Source organism: Tachysurus fulvidraco, chromosome 21 (genome assembly GCF_022655615.1).
Source record: "Tachysurus fulvidraco isolate hzauxx_2018 chromosome 21, HZAU_PFXX_2.0, whole genome shotgun sequence".
Classification (NCBI taxonomy): domain Eukaryota; kingdom Metazoa; phylum Chordata; class Actinopteri; order Siluriformes; family Bagridae; genus Tachysurus; species Tachysurus fulvidraco.
Genome location: NC_062538.1, coordinates 13,935,989 through 13,958,325, shown reverse-complemented (window position 1 = coordinate 13,958,325; position 22,337 = coordinate 13,935,989). Strand labels below are relative to the sequence as shown.

The following is a 22,337-nucleotide window of genomic DNA, read 5'->3' as shown; positions in this document are numbered from 1 at the left end:
CGGAATGTGTAAAAACTGAATGTGAGGGCAGTTTGCAAAACACATTTTTATGAGATACAGCAAGTAGAGCACACAGACAAATATATATAAGCCATAACATTAAACCACAGGCCTAATGGGGCAAGACTTCTGAAGATAACCTGTGATAGACAGACATTCCATGTTGTTCCTAAAAGTAATCCAGAACAGTTTTTGAATTATGGCAGGGAGCATTATCCTGCTGAAAGAGGACACTGCCATCTAGGAATACGACTGCCATGAAAAACTCATGTATTTGGTCTGAAACCATGGTAAGGTTGGTGGTACATGCTCAAGTAACTTCCACATTAATGCCAAGACTAAGGTTTCCCAGCAGAACATCGGCCAGAGCATCTCACCAATTCTGCCAGCTTGCTTTCTTCCCATAGCACATTCTGATACCTTCACTTCCACAGCTGACTCTCACAAACCTGGCTATCCACCTTCTTCCATTGCTCCATAGTCAGGTTTGTTGCGAACATGTCCATCTATTGCATGTTGCTTGGGCCTCAATAACACCATCACTGGATGTGCTTTCTTGGACCTCTTTTGGTAGTTACCAGGTTCTTGCATATGCAGAACTGTTGTAGTTTAGTTTAATTACATTTTTAGATTTATTTTTAATATCCATTACAAGATCAACAAATCTGTTCTCATGTTTTGTCTCCCCAAGGTAAGTGTAAAACCCACCATTTGGGGGAGGTCGTGGCCTAATGGTTAGAGAGTCTGACTCGTAAGGATTCGCCTTGAGACAGGCACCGAACCCCCCCAACTGCTCCCCGGGCGCTGCAGTATAAATGGCTGCCCACTGCTCCGGGTGTGTTTACGGTGTGCGTGTTCACACTTTGGATGGGTTAAATGCGGAGAACGAATTCGGAGTATGGGTCACCATACTTAGCCGTATGTCACATCACATTCACTTCAGCTAATTTTACCCCAGGGAACAAAGACCTTGATAAAGATCAATCATTTAATTTGAGAGCAAATAAAAAAATAAAAAGTTTTTTTTTTTTTTTTAAATGGAGGCCAAAACAGCATATATTCCAAATATTTTGAGGAATTGAGGCAAACTATTTTTAAGAATACCGTTACAAAAACGGTATTCTTAAAAATAATTCTAGAACATTATGTTTTCTTATACAAAAAAAGCTCAAGTTTCTCAGATGGTTTTGTAAGGAAAATTGGAATCTTCTTTAATGTTTACATTATCTAAAATTTTTTACTTATGCATATTTTGGAGGGCATTGTATGTACTCATTAAATGGCAACCAAGTACATTCACAGTTTGTTACATAATTGTGTGTAACCCAAGGAATTCTAACTCAAGTCCAAGACAATACTTAATTAGAGCAAATGCACCAAAGAGAAGTTAGTTTGGATTTGGCTGGCCATCATCTAATCCAATCATTTAAATCATGTCCATCACATCACAAACCAAACAGTATATCAAAACAGTGCACAGTGCAGTATATGAAAATAATGCACAAACAAGGAATATTGCACATTTGACAGCATCAAGTATGCAGTTTTGGCTGCATTCCTTTCATTATATTCAGTGTTAATATACATGATCCCAGCATCTGGGTATCCTGAACATATTAATCTCAGTTCCACAGTAAAAGACTAATATTTAAGACAACTGATAGGGGTGTAAGACTAGGGTTAAACTGTGTTTAAATAGGCTTTGTGAACTTTCCCTACAGAAGGAAGGCACAGTTGATGAAAACGGTAAGTGCTTTAGTCTCCTGCTCTGTAAATAGCAGCAATATTCAGAAATTTCTCAAGATTAAATTAAGATTAATTCAGCTGCACCAATTTTCATATACAATGAGTGTGCAAAAATAAATTGGACACACTATACCCGGTCACATACACAACAAAATACTGTGTTAGGATGACAGAGCAGGTACCAGGTGTTTTAGGGCTCCTCCTACCAGGTGCAAGCTACCCGTGATTAGGACATGTACATTAGCAGCCTCTCTTAGTGGCACTGCTTTAGCATTGACACTAGCTTTGATGGGCATGATGTGTTTGGTGGAACTGGATACAAGTGGGTCACGTCCCTGTGTGATCCACCGAAGAGCACTCAAGATACAGGGGAAAACCAGCGAGGCACCATGTCTCTCGTCTCTCCGAGGCAGATGAACACCACCCCCAATTAAAAGCTCTGAGTCTGGCCCCTCTTCCTCAATACCATTAAGAATGCGCCAGCTCTGCTGATTGTCCAGGCAACGCATAAGCATGTGCTCTACTGACACGTTGAAGTTCTGTTGGTCTGCATAAATGGGATTAAAGTTGAGCAGACATACAACCCAAAAGAAATACAAATTGTGAAATATTAAGTGTCTACTGACCTGCATTGCAGTCAGAAATGGCTTCAGTGATGTTAGGACAGAAAACAGCAAAGTCAAATTGACACGGCTGCAAAATAACAAAAATACAAGTAGTAGTAAATCAATATTGTATTATTGTCAGTGTTCTAGAAATACAGTGGCTTGTTTATAATGTCAATCTCCTCCACTGGCCAGCTCAGTTAAACCTATTAGTTGGATCATTTTATGATAAAAGGGTTTACAATTTAGTATGTTCTCATTCTCTTAAATAAAATGTGAAATTGTGTGAAATTATATATATATATATATATATATATATTTATATATATATATATATATATATATATATATATATATATATACATACATATACATACACACACACACACACACACACACACAGTGCCTTGTGAAAGTATTCGGCCCACTTGAACTTTGCGACCTTTTGCCACATTTCAGGCTTCAAACATAATGATATGAAACTGTAATTTTTCGTGAATAATCAACAACAAGTGGGACACAATCATGAAGTGGAACGAAATTTATTGGATATTTCAAACTTTAACAAATCAAAAACTGAAAAACTGGGCGTGCAAAATTATTCGGCCCCTTTACTTTCAGTGCAGCAAACTCTCCAGAAGTTCAGTGAGGATCTCTGAAATGATCCAATGTTGACCTAAATGACTAATGATGATAAATAGAATCCACCTGTGTGTAATCAAGTCTCCGTATAAATGCACCTGCACTGTGATAGTCTCAGAGGTCCGTTTAAAGCGCAGAGAGCATCATGAAGAACAAGGAACACACCAGGCAGGTCCGAGATACTGTTGTGGAGAAGTTTAAAGCCGGATTTGGATACAAAAAGATTTCCCAAGCTTTAAATATCCCAAGGAGCACTGTGCAAACGATAATATTGAAATGGAAGGAGTATCAGACCACTGCAAATCTACCAAGACCTGGCCGTCCCTCTAAACTTTCAGCTCATACAAGGAAAAGACTGATCAGAGATGCAACCAAGAGGCCCATGATCACTCTGGATGAACTGCAGAGATCTACAGCTGAGGTGGGAGACTCTGTTGTCCTATGGACAATCAGTCGTATACTGCACAAATCTGGCCTTTATGGAAGAGTGGCAAGAAGAAAGCCATTTCTTAAAGATATCCATAAAAAGTGTCGTTTAAAGTTTGCCACAAGCCACCTGGGAGACACACCAAACATGTGGAAGAAGGTGCTCTGGTCAGATGAAACCAAAATTGAACTTTTTGGCAACAATGCAAAGCGTTATGTTTGGCGTAAAAGCAACACAGCTCATCACCCTGAACACACAGTCCCCACTGTCAAACATGGTGGTGGCAGCATCATGGTTTGGGCCTGCTTTTCTTCAGCAGGGAGGGAAGATGGTTAAAATTGATGGGAAGATGGATGGAGCCAAATACAGGACCATTCTGGAAGAAAGCCTGATGGAGTCAGCAAAAGACCTGAGACTGGGACGGAGATTTGTCTTCCAACAAGACAATGATCCAAAACATAAAGCAAAATCTACAATGGAATGGTTCAAAAATAAACATATCCAGGTGTTAGAATGGCCAAGTCAAAGTCCAGACCTAAACCCAATCGAGAATCTGTGGAAAGAACTGAAAACTGCTGTTCACAAACGCTCTCCATCCAACCTCACTGAGCTCGAGCTGTTCTGCAAGGAGGAATGGGCAAAAATTTCAGTCTCTCAATGTGCAAAACTGATAGAGTCATACCCCAAGTGACTTACAGCTGTAATCGCAGCAAAAGGTGGCGCTACAAAGTATTAACTTAAGGGGGCCGAATAATTTTGCACGCCCAATTTTTCAGTTTTTGATTTGTTAAAGTTTGAAATATCCAATAAATTTCGTTCCACTTCATAATTGTGTCCCACTTGTTGATTCTTCACAAAAAATTACAGTTTCATATCATTATGTTTGAAGCGTGAAATGTGGCAAAAGGTCGCAAAGTTCAAGGGGGCCGAATACTTTCGCAAGGCACTGTATATACATATATACACACACACACGTGTATATATATATATATATATACACACACACACATACATTGTGTGTGTGTATATATATATATATATATATATATATATATATATATATATATATATATATATATATATATATATATATATATATATATATATAATTGTCCTCACTGTCTTACCCTGTGCAGTCCCAATACTTTGGGAGAGTATTGAAACTGCACAGGGCAAGACAGTAAGGACAAATATAAAGGCCAATGCCATAAGATGCAAACCACTCCTTTTAAGTAACAATAGGAAGGTCAAATTGGAGTCTTTTTACAGTATTTAGCCTTTATATATTTATTCTTCCACTCTTTTCCAAATAGTGGATAGTGATACCTTCACCCCTCCCATGTCAAAGCTGTTGGTGCATGTCACATACTGTTGGTTTGGTTTATTATTTTTCACAACTCACAATGTGTGCCACTAACAACTGCTGTTATCATATTTGAACCATTTCATGTACACAAACAGTTTCTTTATTTTTGAGGACATCCTAAATTGTTGTATTGGCTGTACAAATGCAATAGTTCCAACCAATTTCCCCACTTTTCCCTACTTCAAAATTATTTGCATTTCTCCAACAGACAACTTCCTGGTCTTCATGTTGATTTATCCTTTCCAACAACAAATTCAGTCCTCCAAGGCAAAAACTAGGGCTCACAAACTAAAATGATTTTCAGAGCTAGTTACAGTTTAAATATAAATATAAAGTCTAAAATGGCACATCTGGGCCACATGAAAAACCTGTCTATTGAATGTCAAAATATTATTGATCACTTGTAAAAGGGGTGGGTTTAAACAAAAGGTGTCAGTATAGTTGTTTACACATCTAGATGTAATGATCATGAAATGAAATTGTGATCCATCATCTCATGTTTAGCTTTTGATCACAAACTTCTCAAAATATATTCAATGTGTATATGGCCATGCCATTCCAATATTTTCAGAGGGGACTGTACCTCAAACTTCGTATTAAATGGCAGTTATACATTTTTTCCAATACCAATTCATTTACTAATTCTGGAGTCTTACCACAAGCAGCTTGAGCATAGCACCGCAATCTCGTTCTCCAGTAGCATTAAACAGCAGCACTCGTACCACTGAACCCCTACATGTGCAAGCACACACACATGTTTACACAACCACAAAAAGGACAGCATTACTAATAGCTATTAAACTATTAATTTAGATCCCATTCCTTTTAAATATTTCATTAATTAAATGCATTTCACAAATGTATGTCAATTTAATGCCAGTGCTCACACACTTCAATATTCTTTCACAAGCTGAGTGTGTAAGTTGCAGAGCATTTAATTTTAGTCCATTCATTATTATACCGTTTCCCCCACAATGGCAATAAAGGTATCAGAAAATAAAAAATACAATAAAAAAGGTAACATACACAGCATTTTTCTCATGTTGTGCAGCCACCGCGCTGAACCAGTTAACACATGCCTGCATGCTGCGTGTGGTGTGAGCTCCATCCAGGAAGTATGTGACACTGCCACGCTTCAGGGTCTGATTCCTGCCCAGCCATTCAGTCTCAGCCAGGCCTACACACACACACACACACACAGAGAGAGAGAATCTTGGGTGAAACACTGTTTGCAAGATGATTAAAGAGTACACAAATAAGACTATTCATATATTTCTATTCTCACCTTTTAGCATCTGAGGACTTGGTTCAAAAATGAAAGCCGTACGAAGGCCAGTAAAACCTGACACAGAAGTAACTGCTAGATCTTTTTTTTTTTTAAAAAAAGAGAAAGAATACGTCATCCATAACAAAAAAATAGCTCATTCAGATCCGTATACTAATGGGTCAGCACTATATAACTAAGAAGCACCAGGATCACCTATTATCACAAAAATTATCATCCAGTGCAGGACTAACCACAACAGAAACATTAACATTTACAGCAGGAATACTCCAAATGGTAGTAAAATCTCATCATCAATAAAAGCTGTATTTACAGGAAAAATCACACATGCTTTAGAAACTTTCCAATGGCAGGTGTGTTCATGTAATTATAAGAAAGAAATCAGAATTAGACACACAACAAACTAAAATCACCTTTTTGTTTTAGATTTTACAAAGCCATATTATTGAGATGAATTTATCTATATTAACTTATTAAAACATCGTTAATATCAGAAAACACTTTGAAACTAATATTCCTCTCACCATTTATTTTGACACCCGAAAACCACACACACAATAAATCCAACAAAAGTTCAAGCACTTACTTTCTCTAATGCTGTCATGTTTTTCACTACTCATATTGAGACATTTTGTAGAAGTACAGGTAAACAGAGACACTAACCTGCGTTGCAGCTCCTCTGAAGCCAGCAGTGTGTGAGCTGTAAAGCAAGTGAGGCGTTGGAGTACTGGTGCTGTCCGGCCAAACCCAATTTCATAGAGCTCTTGTACTGATCCAGCTCAGGGCACAAAAACAATGGGCACTACAGACACACCCACCCACCAGAGAATGATGGTTTATTTTTACTTCATAGGAATTGCATTAACCAAACAGTAACAACTGAAAACAAAAACAAATAATTAATTGATTTTTATCCTAAGCAATTGATCAGCTAAAAATTTAATAAACAAACATAAATAAATAAGGAATACACTAGCCCTCCCTGAGGAGCAGTCACATACTTCAGAATAAAGACTGGTGATTGAATAAACAGAATATTTAATAAGTTTAATAAATTTGTGATAAATATGGGCATAAACACAAATAAAGAACTGTTCATTTATTTGTCTGACAGCTAACAGGCAAAATAGTTTATGATACTAAATATACCACAGAGATTATATCAATTATACGTCACAATTCTATATCCTAAGGTGAGCTAAACATAGTCTGATGTTTTCCTAAACGAATATTTCACTCTTGGCCACAAAAATGCTAATAATTACAATTACTCAATTCTGCTTGACAGATTTGATCAGTTTTATAAACACAAACAGTATTCAATCAAAACAGCTGCTACTGTATGTACTGATGTCTAGTTATGTTAAGAATGATAAACAAATGGTCTCTCTTTACTTTACACAGATATTTATTTCACAATGACATGTTTCAGGTTTACTGTATCTATAGCCAAAATTTGGAAAGGGATTATACTGCCAAACTCATTTGAATAGTAAGGGTGTCCACGACACAGCCAATAGATGGCACTGCAAGCTTGTGCAGAGCTATTGGAACCAATACATGCATGAAATAATTGTATTTGGAAAAAGCAGCCTTTGCACCCTGAACATGTTTCACAGTGTTTTGGTCAATTTTCTTCAAGAGCCAAGTCAAGTCAAGAAGCTTTTATTGTCATTTCAACCATATATAGCTGTTGCAGTACACCGTGAAATGAGACAACGTTTCTCCAGGATCAAGGTGCTACATAAAACAAAAAGACAGGGCTAAGGACATGCAAGTAGTCTTAGCCACATAAAGTGCAACTGTGCAACCTGGTGCAAACAGTGCAGGACAAGACAAACAAGACAGTGCAGACAAAGTTACAAGACAATACAAAAAGTACAAAAAAGACAATAAACAGTAACAGAAACCACTCCGAACGACCAGTGTAAATACTGAATGTTCAAACAATATTTCGTGCAGTAACATTAGAATGAACACAGTTTCTTAGCAGCAGGTCCTTTGGATAATATATAGAGTTGTGCAAAAAACAGCAAATGACTGAAATATTGTATAGTAATGGCTGAGATATTGTACAATATGTGCAAAAACAGCAGAAGAGTGTGCAAAACAGTGTGTGTTTTGTGAGGGTCTATGCAGTCCATACAGATGGTGTATGTTGTGCTCAGTATAGTACAGTTCAGTTATTGAGAAGTCTGAAGGCTTATGGGAAGAAACTGTTACGCAGTCTGGTCGTGAGGGCCCGAATGCTTCGGTACCTTTTTCCAGACGGCAGGAGGGTGAAGAGTGTGTGTGAGGGGTGTGTGGGGTCATCGACAATGCTGTTGGTTTTGCAGATGCAGCGTGTTTTGTAAGTGTCCATGACAGGGGGAAGAGAGACTCCAATGATCTTCTCCGCTGTCCTCACTATCCGCTGCAGGGTTTTGCGATCCGAGATCGTACAGTTCCCAAACCAGACAGTGATGCAGCTGCTCAGGATGCTCTCAATGGCCCCTCTGTAGAACATGGTCAGGATGGGGGGAGGGAGATGTGCCTTTCTCAGCCTTTGGAGGAAGTAGAGACGCTGCTGGGCTTTCTTGGTGATGGCTCTGGTTGAGTGTCCAGGTGAGGTTCTCCGCTAGATGAACACCAAGAAATTTGGTGCTCTTGACGATCTCTACAGATGATCCGTCGATGTTCAGCGGAGAGTGTTCGCTCTGTGCTCTCCTGAAGTCCACAACCATCTCTTTAGTTTTGTCCACATTCAGAGAAAGGTTGTTGGCTCTACACCAAGCAGTTAGTTGTTGCACCTCCTCCCTGTATGCTGGCTCGTCGTTCTTGTTGATGAGACCCACCACGGTCATGTCATCGGCGAACTTAATAATATGATTCGATCTGTGCATTGCTGCACAGTTGTGAGTCAGCAGAGTGATCAGCAGTGGACTGAGCACGCAGCCTTGAGGAACTCCAGTGTTCATTGTGGTGATGCTGGAGATGCAGTTCCCCATCCGGACTGACTGAGGTCTCCCAGTCAGGAAGTCCAGGATCCAGTTGCAGAGGGAGGTGTTTAGTCCCAGCAGGCTCAGCTTGCCAATTAGGTGCTGAGGGATGATTGTATTGAATGCTGAACTAAAGTCTATGAACAGCATTCGTACATAAGTGTCTTTATTGTCCAGATGGGTGAGGGCTAAGTGGAGGGCTGTGGTAATGGCATCGTCTGTGGAGCGGTTTGGATGATACGTGAACTGTAGGGGGTCCAGTGAGGGTGGTAGCTGGGTCTTGGTGTGCCTCATGACAAGCTTCTCGAAGCACTTCATAACTATGGGTGTGAGTGCAACGGGACGATAGTCATTGAGGCAGGACACTGTAGACTTCTTTGGGACAGGAACGATGGTGGTAGTTGAGAGGCACGTAGGAACAACGGCGCTGCTCAGGGAAATGTTGAAGATGTCCATAAATACATCCACTAGCTGTTCTGCACATTCTCTGAGCACCCTGCCAGGAATGTTGTCTGGCCCAGTAGCCTTTCGTGGGTTAACTCTGCATAGAGATCTCCTCACGTCGGCCGTGGATAGACAGAGTACCTGGTCGTCGGGACGAGGGATGGTCTTCCTTGGCGTAACGTTGTTCTGTACCTCGAACCGAGCATAGAACTCATTCAACGCGTCTGGGAGGGAGGCGTCACTATCACAAGCAGGTGAAGCTGTCTTGTACTTTGTGATCGCCTGTATGCCCTGCCACATGCGCCAGGTGTCTCCACTGTCCTGGAAGTGGCTGTGGATTGTCTGGGCGTGTGCACGCTTTGCCTCTCTGATGGCTCGGAACAGTTTGGCCCTTGCTGTTCTTAGGGCCACCCTGTCCACTGTTCTGAAGGCTAGGTCCCTAGTCCTCAGCAGAGCATGCACATTAGCAGTCATCCACAGCTTCTGGTTGGAGCGTGTGGTGATGGTCTTGGAGATGGTCACGTCATCAATGCACTTGCCGATGTAACTGGTTACTGCTGACGTGTACTCCTCCAAGTTGACGGAGTCGCCATTGGTTGCAGACTCCCTGAAGATATTCCAGTCAGTGCACTCAAAGCAGTCCTGAAGAGCAGAGGTGGCTCCTGCTGGCCAGGTTTTCACCTGCTTCAGAACCGGTTTTGAGCGTCTGACGAGTGGGGTCTGTATGCTGGAATTAGCATAACAATGATGTAGTCTGAGTAGCCAAGGTGGGGGCGGGGCTCCGCACGGTACGTGCCGGGAATGTTTGTTTAAACAAGATCCAGCGTGTTTTCACCTCTCGTAGCAAAGTCCACATGCTGATGGAATTTAGGGAGCACTGACTTAAGATTTGCATGGTTGAAATCACCGGCGATGATAAAAAGTCCGTCGGGGTGAACATTCTGTAGGTTGCTAATAGCTCCGTATAGCTGACTTAGCGCCTCTTTAGCATTAGCGCTAGGAGGAATGTAAACTCCGACAATGTAAACAGTAGTAAATTCCCGTGGTAAATAAAATGGTCTGCATCTAACAGTCACAAACTCCACTGGCGATGAGCAGTAAGTTGAAACAAGCACAGAGTTCTTGCACCATTCCGTGTTGATATAAACACACAAACCACCACCGCGAGTCTTACCGCACAGAGCTGCATTTCTGTCGGCTCTAAATGAAGTTAGCCCGTCCAGCTGAATGGCGGCGTCCGGAACTCTGTCGCTGAGCCATGTCTCCGTGAAAACAAACACACAGCAGTTTCTAACCTCTCTCCGTGGGACCAAACGTTGGATAGTAGAATGGACGGGAGAGCCGGCCAGATAGGGTTGTTTTTAGCCTAGCATGGACACCCGCTCGCTTACCGCGCTTCCGCTTCCTCGTGCACCGCTTTCGGCGTCCCCTCTCCTGGTCTCTGGTATCAGGCGACACCGGGGACTGGAGGCCTGGTCTCCGCAGCAAGCCAACTTATAAGTGGTATTTTCATAACCATCATGTTCGTTGCTGTTCCCATTTAAGTAAAAACTGAATTATTTAAAAAAGAACCCTCCACACACACACACACACCACATGTTTTTAGGTGCGACAAGCTGTTTGTACAGAGTGAGCGGTAAGCTTTTATTTCTCTGAAGACGACCGCAGTTGCTGCATGAACAGTGTGCATGGTTTTTGATTTAGGGGTGTGTGTTAATCTTTGCTTCTCACCCCAATCTCTTCTGCTCTCTCCTGAAGGACTGCCGTTGGTCCCTCTGGTTGTTTCACAATGAAGGCTGGAACCCCAGGCTGTGACCAGGGGAAAAGGGTATAATTTATATATATATATATATATATATATATATATATATATATATATATATATATATATATATATATATATATATATATATAAAAATAAAACATCAATAAAATAAAACAAATAAAAAACAAATAAAATCTAATGACAATTACTCTTAAATGCAGCACATAAACAAACGCACCTTAAAAATTCCTCCCTTCTGCCAGGCAATCTTCTCAATTGTATCCCCAAGAATGCTGGTGTGGTCAATGCCCAGTGAGGAAATGCCACACACCCATGGCCTCCTGCAGGATTAATAGATTAAGTTTTGATGTTTTATGTCATGCAATACAAGCCCTGTGTTTGACTGGAAAGTTTGCTTTAATAAGCAGTTTACCTTCCTTCACATTTGATATACCAAATTAATAGCTTTTATCAAAGAACACTATACACTATGTTTATTTACCTGAGTAACTTCTCAGAACATTTTTTTTTATTTTACTCACAATAATTTCAGTCAACTAGCTCAATTAGCTCCATGTGTGTATATTTCCGTACACGATTCACTGCAATATTACGATTTATTATTGACCTAACCTAATTTCAGTGTTTTAATGAATATGAATGACTTCATTAAAAAAAAAAAGCACACTGACAAGTTTCTTAATATTATTGGGGTTTGCAAGAAAAATGCATTTTAATTATTGACATATGCATGTTTTGTGATCCAGAATAAAATTAGATCCTTTTTTAATCATGGTTTTATAAAAAATGGTTCAAGATAGTTTTCTTTTAGATGACTAACGGAAATCAAGTGAAGAAGATTGTCATTTTGACCAAATATAGCTGATGCAGTACACAGTGAAATGAAACGACATTCCTCCAGAATCCAAATAAAGACTAAAGCTACACAAGACAACACAGAAATAAGGGCTAAAATAAAAATGTAACTATTAACATAAAGTGCAACCAATTGAAAGAAATCTGTCAAGAAATGAGAGCAATGAAGCAAAAAATACAAGTTTTCACATATCTGCATATGATCAGTCATTACACTGTACATTTGTTATTTAGTGTGACTAAGATAAAGTCTGTGATTCAAAACTGTATAAGCAGAAGATTTGAAACCAAGAACAAAGAATTTTAACTGGATTAGAATCAGTAATTGATTGATGGGAGTTAAGGCAAGCATAAAAGCCAAATGAGACAGTGAAGGATCAAATCAGAAATGCTACACTACAACTGTAGGGAAAGACATCATACCCACAGTCACACACAATTGGGACAGACATAAATAAATTGAACTAAACTAAATATTTTCTTACCTAATTATGTTAGTGCAGTCATAGGCACCACCTATTCCCACCTCAATGATTGCTACGTCCACCTTCACAACACATGTACACACAAACACATGATCAGGTTAATGGTTATCTATGCACACAGTGAAAGACAACGGTCATGTTTGCGAGGCAAAATATCTGGTCAGTGGTCCAAGTCAGTCTTAAAATTGACTAAGGTTTGAAGAATCCAGCATGTTGCAATATAAAGGATGCAAATGCTGTCCGGGCACAAAACTTTGACCAACCCATTTTTCCTTTTACTTTCTTAATTTTAAATGTTAAAGCATTTTGTTTGAATAAGAGAGACGGGTTTGCTGTAGATAGACTCACTCAGAGACTATCATAAACTGCTATTGCAGTAAACATTTGAAAATTTAATCTAGAAGGAATTAGTCTTTAATGAACTCAAATTTTACTCTGAACTATTAGTCCCACAGAAACTCTTGGTTGCACAATTCCACTTGACTACAAACTGTTGTAGAAATTACATTAGTTACATTTACATAATTTACTGTCCAGTGTCACCCAAAAGAGAATAGGTTCCCTTATGAGCCTGGTTCCACTCAAGGATTCCTCCTCATAAGTTCTCAGGGAGTATTCCCTTGCCACAGTCACCTCAGCCTTGCTAATTAGAGATACATTTTAGAAATAAATAGTAGCTCCATGTAATTAGTAGTAATTTCTATTCTACATTTCTATATTTTTGTAAAGCTGTTTTGAGACAATGTCTACTATTATTCTAAAATGTATTCTACTTCCAAACCTGGCACTTAGCTAAGTTATGTTACATGGATCATTAATAAATAGGACTACTTGACAGAGCTACAAGGAAATATGAGAAAGCAAGGAGGATAAAAAGAAAAATACTCTAATTCGGACTTGATCAAAATATTTAATAAACTCTACATATATGTATAGTGGATTACTAGGAGTGTCATTGTTACCTTTATGCTACATGACTACAGATAATGATGAAACAATTTTAGTTGTTTAAATACATAGCAGAACAAGCCAAAGTCAATGCTTTCAGTTTCTCACTAGTCATTTTTATACTGTTCCAATAATTCTGATCAAAACAAAACACGAACTTCTCACAAAGATAACCTAGTAAGGTAGACAGCAACATGATTGCTGAAGTGACATGGGCTATGAGGTCACATACCTTCTCCTGCAGAAACACGTGGAAGGCAAGGATAGTCAGAAAGCGGAAATATGCTGGCATACTGCCACTGTGTGCATCCTAAAAGATCAACAGGTAACAAGATAAAATTAGTCAGGTTTTTAATAAAAAGTATACCTTTTTGCCTCTGTGTGTGTGTGTGTGTGTGTGTGTGTGTGTGTGTGTGTGTGTAAATCCTGCTGTGCATTCCATGTGCTGTCTGTTTTAATTGATAAAAATAGGAGACCTTCTGTTGTGAATGAAGCAAGCAGGTTATGAGAGAGTGAGAGAAACACAAATACAAGTCTTTCTATCCTCATAATGTCTTCCCATTTCGATTACTGTAGCTACTCAATTCAATGCCTAAAACTAAACTTAAATTTAACTACAGAAACCACAAGGTAGGTTTTGGGGTGTCCTTATGGGAACCAGACAAATATCCTCACAAGGTCAATACCATCAGTTTTATTCTTATGGTGCCAATTAGCCCCATCATCAAGTTATAAACACACATGCACACACCTTAGTTTCCTCCAGCCGGCTGTACACTTGCCAAAAGTATTTGGTGAAAAGGTCTCTTCCAATGGGGCAGCCATTCACACGGATCCTCTCCCTGACCTGTACTAGGTGTGGTGAGCTGAAATGGGACAAATACACACCATCAATTCAAACAGCAAAAAAAAAAAAAAAAAAATGGCAAGAGTGGTATTTCCATCCATGTGTACAATGAACATCAGAAAACATACAAAAAATAAAACCAGATGTTCTTATTGTATTCCATTTCAGAATGTTGCTTACTTAAGCTAAATTAACACAATGTGGATTTCCATTAATGTATTGACAAACATATCTCCTCCCACTCAATTTAACATAAAATCCCCCACATACACATGTGAACTAGTGTTGCTCAAATGAGTCTGAAGTCCATTGGAGTTACAAAAAGTTGTATTGCACAACTGTGCTCTAAACTTATAAACTGGCCTTAGCAAACAGACACACACTCACTCAAATGTTACAGCAATACCATCTGCTGACTGCAGCCAGCCAACAAACTGAAAGATCACAAATCTCATCCTCACAATCACCTAATCAAACAATCACTAAAAAGAATTTTTAATTTAAAACACAACTTGGTGAACACAAATGCACCAGATTCACACATGCTTTCTAAAATGGGATACCTGTAAAATCCAGTGCGGAAGCCATAGCTCCTCAGAATTTTCTCTGTGAAGGCACATGTTGAACCCTGACAAGACAATTATGTTGGTCAATTATTTACCACAGACTTTCTATATTTTACCAGATATTTCTTGTGCCTGCTATAAAGTAAGATACATTCAATTCATCACAACCACTATTCACTCCTCACAGTGTGAAAACACTCACTTTATTAGAAATACTATAATGATACTGGCTAGGGTAAAAAATTAAACAAATAAATTTGATGAAAAAGAAAACGTGCACAACCAGTTTACCTTTCCCTTTGTTCCAGTTACATGTATGACGTTAAGATGATCAAGTTCCTCCACCTGAAAAAAAGATAAAAAGCAATTTTAATACGAGAATGTGTCTATAGAAGAACCTTTTCATTTCACAAGCACTTTTGACATGGTGTTCAAAATGAACTATAATTGTGTAAGATTTATTGAACGCAAGCACACATGCAATGAAGTATTGAAATGATTGTGCATGTTGACTCTTGTAATGCACTGCTAAACAGTTATGACAAAATGCCTGTATGATCAGAGATGTGATAGGTGTGTTGAGTGCACAATACCGCGAGGCCTGAACGCTGCAAGAAGCTTCTCATGGCCTGCAGCTGGACTTGTGGGTGAGCTCGCTCCCTGCGCACCTGCTCCAGTGCACTCGCATTGGTCTGTAGTGTGTTCAGTGTGCAAATGGCATCCTTCAGCAGGACAGGCAAAAAGAAGAACAGATCAGCATGGTACATCATCTAAACATCACACCCTCCAAATAATGATACATCATGTACATAAAATCTGTAAAATATCTGCAGTTTAAAAAAAACTGTAAATCTCAAACTTTTACTATGGACTTAATATTCTAATCATTTAAATGTAAAAAGTTACAACCTGCCATACAGGACCAGCAGTTTATTTTTAACTACAATATACTGCAAACCCTAGCAAATTAGACATCTTATAAACGCAGATAAAGCTTCCTCGATGCACTGGCCATTGTTTGGTTTGAAATTTTTTAGAGGTTTTAATTTATTTCTATTCATTCCTTGCATTTGCACAATTATAAATAAAGTTGGTTTGTTGTGAATTCGCTAACGCTGAGCCAGTTTAGCGGCCCGGACACGCACGTGGCCGTGAGGAAAAAACACGAAAGTGGCCGTGAGGAAAAAACACGAAAGTGGCCGTGAGGAAAAAACACGAAAGTGGCCGTGAGGAAAAAACACGAAAGTGGCCGTGAGGAAAAAACACGAGAAGCGTTTCGAATTATTTCATTCAGTCAGGATGAAACGTGTCCTGAAGTTTCTGCTCGTCATTCAGTGCAACATGCTGCTCAGAATGTTGCCGTTATTGTTGGCTGATGCAACATTGCCGCACTTTTGCTTTGAGATTTCTCGTGTTAAATAAAGCACGGATTTTAATAAACGGATTGTTTACTAACAGAACAACAGGAATCGACCCACTCGCTGTTTATACCTACTTATTTTACTAAACTCATTGGTGCCATTTATCTCCAACAAACTACTCACCTGATAATCCATTCTTCTGCAGCTCGGGGCGGCTTTAGTGCTGGACAACCTCAGGGGTATTTCCGTGATATTCCGCCACTTTGCACTCTGCTGGAAACTGCGAAACGCGGTTAGTTGACCTCGCGCGCGCACCAATAACGCCGTCATTACGAACGGCCGCATGAGCGCAGGAAGGTGTGATAAAGATGACCAAATTTGGGAGGGACTTCCTCCTGTCAGTAACGGCTGCTGACGTCATGCCACGCCTCCGTCAACAAAAACACCAAAAACAGAAACTAGACCTTAAGGTTACATTCTTTTTTTTGTAAACATCACTGATAAAGATCATTTTACACACGTGTAATGAATGTCAAAGGATTTGCGAATTTAGTTGTCAAGAAAAGTTAACTATCATGTGCAGCCCGGTTGCTATAAATATTTACACATCTGTTATTTACATCGACGAACACGCAACTTCAGGTTAATATCTAATTGTATGGTATTTAAAACGGTCCGCGTCTGACGTGCATCCCTACTTCACGAGTAGCTTTTACTTCTACAGCTTTATCGCGTCTCATAAACATCAAGCCCAACACCGCCACCAATTGGCCTGGATACTTATTGTAGGGTATCAAACGGAGATATATACACAGATATATACCCATAGATATATGTATATATCTATGGGTATCAAACAGCAGTTTTAACATAACGTTCTAATCAGCTGCCCCTGCACAATGCACACACTTATTTAAAACATAAATCATTTTGTTTTCCATGTATGTTTCTCCTTAGCATCTTTTTTTGTTGCTGAGGGTTTTTTTTTTCAAATCCTGATATTTGTGCGCTTGTACCATTGTGCATCCACTAGGTAGCATCAGATGACAAGTACAGGACCTAATCAGAATTAGAATCAGAATCAGGTTTATTGGCCAAATGTGTTGACGCACACAAGGAATTTGGTTCCGGCTGTTTGTTACTCTCAAAAATACAAACGTAAATAACACTATACTATATATTTAGCTTGGACTATACAAGACAAGACAAAACAAAACAATCAATACAGACAAGACACGACAATACAGACAAGACACGACAATACAGACAAGACAAGACAAAACACAAAACAAAAGACAAGACAAAACAAAACATAAACAAAAAAAGACTATATACACAAAACAGACAAGACAAGACAAAACATACTATACAAGACAATACAGACGATGTGAGACAATATAGACAGTATGAGTATTAAATATGAATACAGAATATATGACTAATCAGTTATGACAAGAGAGTGTGAGAGTGCATGGTAGTGCAAATAACAGTATTGTGCAGTATTGTGCAATATTATTAAATATGCAGCAGCAGTAGTGTGTGTAACCTATATGGAAGCTGTGATGACTGACAGTTCTGATAATGCAGTACTTATAGCTACGAAGCAAGGAACATAATTATGGTGAGTTGTTAATCCGGGTGATTGCCTGGGGAAAGAAACTCTTCCTGTGTCTGGCAGTTTTAATAAACAAAAGAGCGGAAAGAGGTGTGAAGGGTCATTAGTGATTTTCCTGCCCGGTTTCTGGTTCTTGTATTCAATGACTGCAGTGTAGAACATCATCAACAGCTCCTGTGGCAGACCGTACTTACTTCATTTACGTAAAAAGTACATCCTCTGCTGGGCCTTTTTGATAATAGAGTGTATGTTGCACTCCCATTTCAGGTCTTTGGAAATGGAAGTGCCCAGAAACATGAAGGACTCCACAGATTACACAGGGCTGTTGGATATTGTGAGGAGGAGTAGTGTTGAGGGGTCTTTCTTAAAGTCCACTATCAGCTCCACAGTTTTGAGGGTGTTTAGCTCTAAGCTGTTCTGACTGCACCATAGCACCAGCCTAGGAGTTTTCAGGAGTTTAACAGTTGAAACACTTTTGGTCACTTTAAGTGCAGGACTGATGATAAACTTTCTATAATCTACTTAATATAGAACACTTCAGACGATGCAGTCCATATGTCTTTACATCGCTATAGTAAAGTTAATACATTTTATCTGATAAGCAAAACAAGAGAGAGAGAGAGAGAGAGAGAGAGAGAGAGAGAGAGAGAGAGAGAGAGAGAGAGAGAGAGAGAGAGAGAGAGAGAGAGAGAGAGAGAAAGAGTGAGAGAGAGAGAGAGATTCACATTAGAGGGCTGCATTGGGATTGGGCTCCCGCGGTACCCAACGCAAATCTCGCGGTAGCGGGCGGTTTCACCTTTGCCCCGGGCGGGAATGGGAAAAATTTAACGGGAGATCCGCGGGACCTGATGGGATTTGGTGTGTAGCCTAATAATAAGAATGGAGTCAACACATGACGTTGAGAAGAAGATTAGTATTAGCATTAGTATTAATTTATCTTATTTAAATGCAATCATGTTTAATTCTGTTATTCTGGACATTAGCCTGAACTAATAATTAGTCTGATTATTTGTATACAATCAAAATTTTCACAAGCTCTCAAGAAAAAATCTGCGGGAGTGGGCAGGAGTGGACACAAAGATTGCGGGTGTGGGCGGGAGTGGAACACACAGCTTGCGGGCGTGCTCAGTCCTGGTCAGATATTCAACGGGAGCGGGCGGGTGCAGGTTTATAAAAACAGTCCCGCTCAGGGCTCTAATTCTGCAGTAAAGTGCCCATTCCTTTCCAAAGTTTCTGCAGTTTCTTGGGAACTGCACTGTCCTGTTCTATTTGCATATGGACTGCACAGTCCAAGCCATCAACATTATCATTTGGGGAAAAAAGAAGGCTAGTCTTTTTTGCATGTTTTTAAGTAGAGTAAATATAGTATAATGCAGAGTTTGTATGTACATTGGAATGCATAAAAGTTGGTATGTCCGATTATATTATTACAGTAGCACCTGACAAGGGGCAAGATATATTAGACAGAAAGTGAACAGTCCGTTCTTGAAGTTGTGTTGAAAGCAAAAAAGTGCATCTGAGTGACTTTAACAAGAGCCAAATTGTGATGGCTAGGTGACTGGGTGAGAGCATCTCCAAAATAGTAGGTCTTAAGGGAAGTTCCCAGTATACAAGTAATTATTGCCTACCAAAAGTGGTCCAAGGAAACACAACTGGAGCACATGACAGGTTCATGGCCACCCATGGCTTTTTGATCCTGGAGAAGAGCAACAGTAGTACAAATTGCTGAAAAAGTTAATGATGGCTATGATAGAAATGTGTCAGGACACACAGTGCAGCTCAGCTTGCTGCATGTGGGGCTGTGTAGCTGCCCATGATAACCCCTTAACACTTTCAGCTGGATAATGCTCCCACACTGCAGAAATTGTTCAGTTATGGCTGGAGAATACTTCACAATAGGTTTTAATGTTATGGCTGATAAGTGTATATTAGCAACCATAAAAATAGTAAATGCTGCTTGAAACATAAATTACATGTTAAGTATATTTTCTTAGTTTACATGTCTAATAATGTGTAATAATGAAAAGGTCATAAAGAAGACTTTGCTTCTTTCTACCAGGAGAAGATTGAGGAAATCTGCTGGACCTTCACTTCAGCCCCGACTGCACTTACATCTCAGAGTATGCATTCCCCTACACCTTCGTTGTCACATTTCTCAACTGTGGCAGCAGAAGAGATTTTACAACTCATCCAGTCCTGCAATCCTACCACCTGCCCATTGGATCCGCTCCCTACCACTATGCTCCAGACCATCTCGCAAGACCTTTTGTCCTTCATTTCCACTATCGTCAATAGATCCATAGCATCTGGTCAAGTACCAACTACTTTCAAGAGAGCAAGGGATATTCCCATCCAAAAGAAACCTGCTCTGGATCCATCAGACATCAGTAATTACAGACCGGTCTGTCTTGAACGCATTGTCTATAATCAACTGTCTGTCTATCTCTCACAGAACAACCTCCAAGACCCCAACCAGTCTTGCTTTAAAGCAGCTCACTCTACAGAGACAGTCCTTTTGGATGTCTCTGAGAAGCTACATGCTGCTAGATCAGCCAAACTGTCATCCATCCTTATCCTCCTTGACCTTTCAGCAGCGTTTGATATGGTCAACCACAAGACTCTCTTATCTACCCTCAAGAGTCTTGGGATTTGCGGATCAGCTTGGGAATGGTTTGCTTCCTACCTGGAAGGACGCTCATATCAGGTAACATGGAGGGGAGTGACATCTGCTCCGCGCAGACTCTCCACTGGCGTCCCACAGGGCTCAGTACTTGGTCCTCTTCTTTTCTCCCTATATACTCACTCTCTTGGTGAAGTTATTTCATCACATGGATTCTCTTACCACTGCTATGCTGATGATACACAACTTATCTTCTCTTTCCCACCCTCAGATGCCACAGCTTCTGACCGGATCTCAGCATGTCTGGCAGAAATTTCATCATGGATGACTGCTCATCAGTTAAAGCTCAATCCTAGCAAAACTGAACTGCTGTTCATCCCAGGTGATTCATCCCCAGGTCATGATCTTGCTATATCCTTGCACAACGATCTGATCTCCCCTTCAACCACAGCTCGCAACCTTGGGGTAACCATGGACAATCAACTGTCCTTTTCCTCTCATGTTGCTAATGTGACTCGCTCATGTCGGTTTCTTCTCTACAACATTAGAAGGATTCGGCCATTTTTGTCCACACAGACTGCTCAGGTACTTGTTCAGTCTCTTGTCATTTCTAGACTGGATTACTGCAATGCACTGCTGGCAGGTCTACCTATGAACGCAATCCGTCCTCTGCAAATGATCCAAAATGCAGCTGCCCGGCTTGTTTTCAACCTGCCAAAGTTCTCACATACCACCCCGCTGCTGCAATCCCTCCACTGGCTTCCGGTAGCTGCATGCATCAGATTCAAAACACTGATGCTGGCCTACAAAGCCAAAAATGGACCAGCTCCCTCTTACCTCAAAGCCCTCATCATTCCTCGCACTGCACCCCGCAACCTCCGATCTACCAGCACTGCTCGACTGGTTCCACCATCTCTCAGTGTAAGAGGCAAGTATACTACAAGACTCTTCTCTGTTCTGGCACCAAGGTGGTGGAATGAACTTCCCCTAGAGGTCCGGACAGCTGAGTCACTGGCTATTTTCAAGCGGCAGTTGAAAACCTACTTATTCAGGAAACACTTCAACTAGCACTTCTTTCCTTATCTTTTGCATTAAAAAAAAAACACAAAACAAAACAAAAAAAAAACCCTTTGACACTTTCATTGTAACTTTGAACAAATGTTTTAAACTCATCTTAAGTATGTAACCTAGTGAGCATTAATGTATTCAATGTTAGAGATTTAAGCACTTATGTACGTCGCTCTGGATAAGGGCGTCTGCCAAATGCTGCAAATGTAAAATAAGTCATAAAAAGATGAAAAGATGATAAGCCACAGATAACGACACCATCACCGGCTCTTTATTCCCTTAAATCCTATGCGTGATGTGAAGTGAAGCTCAGATTTACTACTAAAACCTAGTGAGATTCAATCTTGATCTGTTTCATTTGAACACACGTACACACAAAATCATACACACAGCTTTAATCCATAGTGCATTCAAGCGTTAGACAATCTTAAGAAGCCACATGGCAAAGATTTGGATTAAGAGACAGTGAAGGAATGAGTAAAAGTTAGAATTCTTTTAGTTCAATAAAATAATTTAAACTTCAGCGGTATTACATTGTATTATTAAGTTTTTCCTAAGTATCAGTAAAACACATTGCCATATAAATTTAGTTAAGTTTTTTTCATCATTTTCTAAACAATTGTTTCTTTGTTTCTATTTGGCTAAACAAGGATAGGACAAAGACTAATTAGTACAAATAAGCATGACAACATC

The 22,337-nt window shown here is 39.8% G+C and overlaps 1 protein-coding gene across 2 annotated transcripts; it reads right to left on the bottom strand.

Annotated features, from left to right (window-relative positions):
• Positions 1-31: 31 nt before the first annotated feature.
• On the bottom strand, positions 32-17,066 carry fpgs (folylpolyglutamate synthase). Of its 2 annotated transcripts, XM_027152859.2 has the most exons (15): positions 16,525-17,065; positions 15,574-15,702; positions 15,272-15,325; positions 14,978-15,042; positions 14,319-14,433; positions 13,800-13,877; positions 12,620-12,681; positions 11,497-11,599; positions 11,225-11,302; positions 6,735-6,873; positions 6,072-6,152; positions 5,813-5,963; positions 5,443-5,518; positions 2,373-2,439; positions 32-2,293 (listed from the first exon to the last, which is right to left on the bottom strand). In XM_027152859.2, exons 1-15 carry the CDS (start codon positions 16,684-16,686, stop codon positions 1,908-1,910), a joined length of 1,746 nt encoding a protein of 581 aa, XP_027008660.2. In that variant the 5' UTR covers positions 16,687-17,065; the 3' UTR covers positions 32-1,907. The 2 variants fall into 2 exon arrangements, with proteins under 2 accessions (XP_027008660.2, XP_027008661.2); XM_027152860.2 differs by lacking the exon at positions 6,072-6,152 and having other exon boundaries at positions 16,525-17,066.
• Positions 17,067-22,337: the final 5,271 nt, after the last annotated feature.

Bases quoted from the DNA above. Each gene is read 5' to 3' on its own strand.
- fpgs (XM_027152859.2), bottom strand. From the start codon at position 16,686: ATGCGGCCGTTCGTAATGACGGCGTTATTGGTGCGCGCGCGAGGTCAA. The intron at 15,703-16,524 runs GTGAGTAGTTTG...GTCCTGCTGAAG, and splicing joins GCAGAAGAATGGATTATCAG to GATGCCATTTGCACACTGAA. The intron at 6,153-6,734 runs GTTAGTGTCTCT...AAAAAAAAAAAG, and splicing joins TCAGAGGAGCTGCAACGCAG to ATCTAGCAGTTACTTCTGTG.